Raw genomic sequence first — 8,454 nt, forward strand, 5'->3', positions numbered from 1 at the left:
GTATTCAGGAGAAGAGCAAACAGACCACCTCTGCTCAATGATTTCTTTTTTTTTGCATTATTTGTTGGCTTTGTGGAGTTTATTTATATTCAATTAACAATCATTTTACAAAGATGGAGCATTTAGGCAATATCATTTATCTCATGTAGGTGCCTTGAATATATGCATCTTCTGTGTTACCCTTGATAGATGATACAAATACACCTCAGTAAAATTTTAATGATAAGGTAATTTTGCTGCCAGCTCTTACTCTCGTGTCAGACCAATAAACCATCAGTTGGCTTTTGTTGTAAATCTTCTCTTAGAAAAAGTCAAACAGAACAATTTAAAAAAAATGTGATGATGATTTAAGAAATAGACAAATATGCATCCAGACCTTGAGCTTGAACTAGAATCATAAAGCACCTCAGAAGATGCAATATGTGTACTATATCATTTAAAGCCTTGGACAATCATTAACACTGCACACCAGCGATTGATTGAAATGAAGGTATGTGAAACGTCTGATTTGTGTTAAATTTTACACTATACTGTGCGATCAAAAATGGTCACCGGAGAGATCTGAAAAATAAATTGAACAAGCAGACAGCTATAAAGAGCTGCAGTTGCAAACAAAAGTCTTCTGCATTCCCTAAATCAATAAAATCCTGGCAGTATCCTCAGCCATGTGCTTCTGATTGACAGCAGCTGTTTTTGTGATACGACTTGATCTAAATCCGAACTGCTCTTGCTGTAATGTGTTTCTTGACTGTATAAACAGTCTCATAAAATTGTTGCCTTCTTGTAGGATTGACAAGCGTCAAGAAGCTTCCAGTGTGCGGGTTTACATACAAACAGACTGTCCTCCCAAGAAAAACGACGGCATCAGTTGTTTCAATTAATCTCCAACTGTTGACAGACGATATCACCCTGTGATAGTGGTATCAGATCCGAAAAAACTTTGTTTATCGTTGTAGAAGACATGGACAAACTACATATTTTGTGTTTTAATTTGGGGGACTTCGATCTACTCAACACGTAGCCTTTAAGCAGCCCTTGGTAGCCGATACATCCAGAAGCATCTAGATCCCATCAGGCTGCTAGCATGGCTTTAGGGATGCATATTTCTGTCTGTTGGTCATTCCAAATTGTCGGTCCATCAGTCCAACACCTTGGTTCATAGTGAAATATTTTCATTTAAATGGTGCTTTTGCTAAAAGTGGTATAAATGCCTCACATTTACCAACACATTCCCACAATGGTGCTATAACTGCTATGCAAGCCACTCATTGGGTTAAGGAGCTGGGAATCAAACTACCAACCCTGATAATAATGGACAACATGCTTTACCAACTGGGTCACACCTACCACAAATGCTTGATGAATTACTATGATATTTGGTTGACATGCATGCTCCTCAGAGGATGAATCAAAATAGCAGTAGTGACGCCTTAGTGCCACCAACAGGTCAGAATTGTTTATCTTTAAAAACTTTCATGTCACCAGAGGATAAATACTTGATTTAGGTAACACCATCGCCTTTTGTCTGGCACCTCTCATGGGCCAAACTTTACATCTGATGCCTCAATGGAAAAGAATAAGGAAGATTTACTTCTTGTTTATCTGTCCAACTGTCTGGTGTTGAAAGCTTCACAGGGCTATTATGGTTATTATAATTACAATTGTGGTTTGGTTCGAGTATGAAATCCTCAGTTTTGCATATAAAGCGATGAAAAGTCTGTGAGTATTTATAGGGCAGCTTGGTAATATCCAGCACAGATCACCCACCATTCGTGCATCGTCTATAACTTACCCCATCATCACTCTCCCACACAATATGTGTCTTGACAGGTTTCAAGGGGGTTTCGGATCCGCCTGACATCTTGTTATTATTAGTGTGAAAATTACCTGGGATGTTTTTATTTTGAGGCGAGACAATCAAGTGTGTCTGTTTACAGTGAGCTAAGGGTTTTAGCGTTTACAAAGATGCGGCATGTCTTGGATTGTGACAAACTAAGATTATCATAAAACAAGATTTGAAAGAAGACCCTCCGCTGCTCTTTCTTCTGTTGTGATTTATTATCTCCCATAATCTAAAACAGTGTTACAAGATAACCAAATCATAATGTGTTTCCTGGGTTCTCAGTACAAACATATTGCACTCTATGATTAAAAAGCAAATTACTAACGTGAGAATTTGCATTCACCCAACATGAAACTGAGGTGTAAACCTCCCAGTTTTAGTTATTTTGTTCAGAAACTCAAGGTTGCTGACCATGATATACGGATAAACCAACCCCCTATCCTAGAAATAATATTGATATGTACTAATTTGTATTGACAAATTTGTGAGAAATCCTATTTGTTTCCTGGATTATGTTCTGTGGCAAAAAAATTCAAGTGGCGAAAGTACACATTCTTCGGTAGAATGGTAAAAGAGACTGATGTCTAGTGCTTTAAGTCACTGTTGACTTGGTTGATTAAACCAAGTCTAAAATCTTTACGGAACTTTAAAGGTCAATAGTTTGATATAGTTTGGAAATACGCATATTTACTTGTTTACTACTTTATCACTCGTGTGATACGATAAATATGAAGTCAGCAACTTAGCTTAGCACAAAGACTGGAAACAGCCAAGAGAAAGTGCATCAACATACTTTACTGCAAGTAGCTAGAGAAATAAAATGTTGTCAGTGATCATTTCGCTGATTTGTTCAGTATTAAAAAATGTTTACTTACTAGATACAAATTATATCCCCAACTAGGGACAGAATTACCCCCCATGGATATATATCATTCTTACTCAAAAGTAACTTTTTTACACCTCAATTCAATATAGCTTTGCCACAGATACTGTAAGTCCTCCACTGGGAGAAGGGGCCATTGCTGTTGCACAAGCCCGAATAAGCTTCCACTCGTATGTACAGCATATGTGATAACAGTTCCAACTCAATATCCATGTTTTATTTTGACAGGGGCACTTTCAGACATAATGCATATCAAACATATATTCTATACAAGAGCAAATTACTATAATAATGAAAAATGTCTGGAACTAAATGGAAATCACTGGAGAGTGTTTAAGCTCTGTAAATGCACTTTGGAGGTATGTAAAGCCGCAAGGAAATTCAGAATCAATTCAGAGTTTCTGAAGAGGCAGTGGGTTGGAAATAAAGTTCTCTGAGGTGCGTTCAGATGCTGGCTAGTCACCGGATACGTGTGTGGGGGGAAAACTCAATAATGTAATGGTTTAATCCCTTAATATCATAGCTCTATGACAAGTATACCGAACAGGCTCTTTCCCCTACAATCCTTGTGCAAGTACATGTCCATGAATAAAAATGCAATTCATTTGGCACTCGTGGGCCCATTAAGAAGTGGAGCATGCAGTTCGCCGTCAGTGGTTTGTTTCCAGGGCTACTTTAACCTTTTTTTCCTGTGATTTTTTCTTTCAAGTCATTCCGCAATCAACCCTTAAGCACTCTTAGCTACTTTTATCAAGTGAAATCAATATCGCCTGTGATGAAGTATTAATCATATTTGAACATGTTCATGATGTTCAAGTATGAATTGATTAAAGCAACAGCTTGTACTTCAAATTTACAAGTAATGGTCATAACTGTTTTCTTTCAAAGTAATTGTGATGGGACAGAATGCCTTTGACATGAATGTATTATCTCAGTGTTTCCAAAAATGTATCATCTATTTTCCTGTACTGTTTTATAATTTTAGTGTTACAAGCCAAACGACTTTCAGTGATATTGTAGATGTATTCATCTTGACACCTTTATTTGCCAATATTAAATAAGTCTGTCTATAAGTCAGGATAAAGTAAAATTTGATATTTGTAAACCCATTATCCATGTTAAAAAATAATTGCTGAAAACATGTAAAAAGACTGAACTATATAGTACTGAATTGTTGATTTTGACAGTATTTCACCATTTCTGTGTTCAGGATTACTGAGGGACATCTAATAAGACCAGCTAACGTTAACGGTTAGCAACAATGGCTGATGATACACTTTCTGAAACTAATATTAACTTGTCACAGCAGACATTGCAACATAAGATTACAATAATGTCTACAGTAATATCCTACATATTAGTGAATTTGGGTACATTATATGAACCTAAAGATGGAGGGACCTCCATGCTGCATCCTGCCTTTGTCGGGTACTGCGGCGCACAGAGCTAACAGCTAACAACAACAACATGCTAACAACAGTACGCTAATTGTGCAACAAACCAAACAAGACACATGTGAATTGTACATACAGTAAGTGTTCCTAATCACTGTGTCTATAAAAAGAACCAAGTAAAGACCATGTGTATACGAGTGCTTTCTGTTTTCTCTCAGGCTGCATTACTGATGGATTTTACAGAATTCTTAATAAAGTCTGCCAGTGCACAATCATAAAGTGACAAGCCTTTAATGTTGTTTTTTAAGAAATTATTTTGTTTATTGCCAAGATGCTGTATTTTTTTTAACACATTTTTTTCTCTGCGTGGCATTGGGAAAAACTGATTTTATAGACTGACTCGACTTAAAAAGAATCTCCCACGTATTTCTGTGTTGTGCCTTATTTAGGCCAAAGAGATGTGCATTTTAAATGTAACTGGGTTCTCTGCACATCTTCCAGCCCCATGTAGCTGAATCTGGTGTCTGTAAACTCAAGGACAGCAATCTTTCAATAGGATGTAAAGGACTTTCTGACCCTGACAAAGACATAGTAGTGTTGAAACTTTAGTCCGTTTGCACAGTTCAATTCTGTAAATCAATCAGCGTGCTCCAATCCCTTTTGTGTTTGAAATCACTCTATGTATTTAACCTTGTGCTAATCTGACGTTCAATTCAGACGCGTTACGGAAGTGTTACTTTGTCCAATTTCGTAAGATTCCCAATGTGAATTCACAGTAAAAGTGACTCATTCAGAAATGAGACTGTGTCAAATTGCCATCAGATGTATTTAAATAGGTTCATGTCTGAGAGGGGCTTATGATTTTAGTTGTATCATACAGCCCTCTATGTGTAAACAGAAGAAGTAAATGTGATTATAGTGGTTTTCAAAGGGGGTTTCACTTATGGGCTGCACAATCCAGAATTATGGCTGTAAAAATGGTTTGAGAAACTTCCAGAGTTGCTTGACCTTCTATCGCTTTCAGATTCACGAGGCAGCGCTATTGATTTAAACAGGTGGAAAGGCCCTTCTCCTGTCAAGGAAATTTAATCATGTCAGAGGGCCACCGGGTTATTGCACAAGACAATGTCACTGACGCCATAGGACGCTTTTGATGTCAGGGGGGCTCGACAATATTAATTTTACTTTCACCTTATGTTCCGGGGAAGAGGCCATGTGGAGATCCACAGCAGTTTCCTGAGAGAACGATACCTATACTGAAGCACCCAAAAAAGAGGTTAATAAGAACATTTTATTCTTGGAAATATCTATATGCTTGAAAGAGCACAGAATTCTCATGCTGCTCAGTATTCTGACTTAATATATTCAGGATCTGTGGTGCTCATCCTCGAGAAATCCATGATAGAGTTCTCTACTCTGTTGACTAAACTAATTAAGTTTTTTAATATATACTTTACGTTTCATAATCAAAGCAACACTGATTAATTTTAATTAAACTGAAAACATGCTCCCACAAATCACCGTTATTTCAATCTCACTGTTAAATTTCTATTATAATCAATAATTTTAACAATCAGAAGCAGTTGCACTTCAAAGTCGTGTAAGGTCCAAACGTTCTTGTGTGTGTGTGTGTGTGTGTGTTCATGTGGTGGGTGCTCATGCTCAGACTAATTTCAACCCCTTTTGTGAATGGCTGATTATCACAATCTGTAGCTTAAGTTCAGGGGGAGCAGCAGTGTTAAGTCCTTCAGAGTCAGCGAAAGACGAGGGGAAAGAGTCGGCATGGCCCAGAAAAATAACTGTAAGTTGATGTTCTGATTATGTTAATATTTTATTCCTTTTTTTTTTCTTTTCAAGTAGTCAAGTTGATTACGAACGAGAGATCTAATAAGACAGCTAGGTTGTTAATGAATGGCACTATTGTCTAGATAACACATAACATATTTTCACTGAAGACTTTTCATTTGTTTCGTCAGTTTGTTCACCTTGTTCTGATTTTCATTCTTTGGCACTGTTGAGACTTAATTGTTTTGCTTCTCACTCTTGAAATCTTAAGAGAAACAATGCTTCAATAATGTGATTATGATTTTCTCCTCGGGTTGTCATGTGCAAGTGCCAGGCTTTATGCTCATGCGGAATAGAGTTAAATTAGAAATGAAAAGGTTTAGATCCTGTAAGAGGTGTATTGATTATTTGTTTTCTTCTCAACAACAAGTTACGTGAGCGTATTGAGCCCATTGTGAAATCCAGCAGGAATTTCTTATTGCAACAAGAGGGAGATTAGTCTCACTGAACTCTCATTCTCTCTCTTTCCTTATCTCCCTCTTAAACATACAGTTCAATTCTCCATCAGGGAATATAGACCCTCAGATCAACATGTGGTCATGTCGCTCTTTTGCGACGGGATACGTGAACATGTATACCCGGCTTTCTTCAAGGCCATGAGCCACCCAGACCACATTGGCGTTGCTTTGAGCATTTCCATGGCTGGTTATGTTCTTGGAGGCAGCTCCTACTTCCAAGCTTTGCTCTTTGGCAGTGCATGGGCTGGCCTCATTTATTACTGCTGCCATGAGATCTACGACGGCTACGTGACGAGGAGGCTGAGCACAGACATGGCTGACATTCGAGCCAACTACCTGGAAAACCCAGATAACGGTTTCTGGGTGGCAGAGGCAGACGCCAACGGCCAGTCCAAGGTGGTGGGGATGGTGGCGGTGACGGGGAAAGAGGGAGGGGAGGAAGGGGAGCGGTTCGATGACTGCAACGGAGGAGCGATGGGAGGAGGCTCAGAGTTTGCCCAAGATGCTGGTGATGGGCGTTACGGCAAGATCTCCCACATGGTTGTGGTGTTTCCGTGGCGCCGCAAAAACCTGGGTTCACAGTTGACGAGGACGGCCCTTGATTTCTGCAAAGAGCGAGGATACGGCCGCCTTGTTCTGGACGTCAGCTCGCCACAGAGGGATGCCATTTCCCTGTACCAAAAATTTGGTTTTGTTCAAACTGCATCCCACAGCGAGACGCACGCTAACCGCTGGTTCTCCAAACTGGCCAGAATAAATGTGATGCAAATGGAGAAGTTTTTTTGATGAATGTTAGACCTCTAAACCTGATACAACCCTCCACTGTACATTAAGAAAATATCAGTTAATTTATGCTTCTTGTCTGATGATTTAATGCACAAATCTTTCTGTTGAGTGATATTCCGTCGCTCATATCTCCAGCTGGTTATCATGGTAGTTTGAAAAAGGTACATTAAATGTCATGTTATTTTTTAACAAAGCAGCATTAATCACCTCAGTTTCCTTGTATTTCTTCTTGCCTTGATGTATTATGTATCCACCTGCACCCCTGACAGTCCATTGCCCACAACCATGGAAAACAATGAGCCAATTAGTCAGCTTCTCTGGTTAGTCACATTTGTATTGCACACAAAAGGACAATACATCTCAATAATGATTGCATTAATTATAAGACATTAAGCAGAACAGACTGTATTCATATTCAATTATTGTTCTCATGTCCAACAAGGAATACAAAATGTATATGTGAGAAAGGAGAAATTAAGTCATTTGGAAGCAGTAGAACTTTCTTTTTAAGCCTCTTTCCAGGGAGAAGCTGAATCCCTCTGCCTCGGAGGAATTAATGCCAGCTGACTTCTAAGACCTCACAACTCTTTGCTTAAAATACCAATGAAAAATGCAATAGTATCAGGACATTGGGAGGTTTAAAATTCTTTGGAGCTGAAAGAGCTATGTGTGTGCTTGTAGATTTGTAGGTGTGTGTGTGTGTGTGTGGCATAGAAAGAGGATAAAGAGTTGAATATGTGCTTTCAGGTCATCGCACACAAGGCAAAGATTATCGAGACCAAACAATAGTGAAAAAGCTTAAGTGTGTCTATACTGGTGGTCTTATGATATGTGCGAGGAGGGACAGGACACAGTAGAGGTGAAAGGACCGTGGGAGTTACTCTTTTATGGCAAAGAAACTGATAGTTGGCCGCCATTTCTGAAACAGTGTCAACAAGGAGCTTTTTGTCAACTATACCGCCAGCAGGATATCTTCTTAATAAACCTTTTTGTCAGCCACAAGCATTGTGCAGCTTCAGCTAAACAACATAGATTATTGCCTAGAAAATCCCCCAAAAGGTGATTAGAATTTCCTAAATATTATCAGAGCCACACAGTGCCTGCTTATCTTGAAAGAGTGTGTGTCCAGCCTGTAGGGAAAACATCAAGCAACCAGTGTGTGCAAAGACAGGTGTGGTCTAAATGAGTTTCAAGAGGGAGTACTGTATGAATAAAGCAGTTTGGCTCTGAGACACACACACACAT

General features: G+C 38.8%; 1 protein-coding gene across 1 annotated transcript; it reads left to right on the top strand.

Annotated features, from left to right (window-relative positions):
• Nucleotides 1-5,085: 5,085 nt before the first annotated feature.
• Nucleotides 5,086-7,209, top strand: LOC306708135 (putative N-acetyltransferase camello; the record flags this gene model as incomplete). Its single annotated transcript, XM_079175864.1, has 3 exons — nt 5,086-5,091; nt 5,834-5,921; nt 6,458-7,209. The coding sequence occupies 3 exons, from the start codon at nt 5,086-5,088 to the stop codon at nt 7,207-7,209; spliced, it is 846 nt and encodes a 281-aa protein (XP_079031990.1).
• Between the last annotated feature and the right edge of the window lie 1,245 nt (nt 7,210-8,454).

Source organism: Pholis gunnellus (genome assembly GCF_910591455.1).
Source record: "Pholis gunnellus genome assembly, chromosome: 2".
Taxonomy (NCBI): domain Eukaryota; kingdom Metazoa; phylum Chordata; class Actinopteri; order Perciformes; family Pholidae; genus Pholis; species Pholis gunnellus.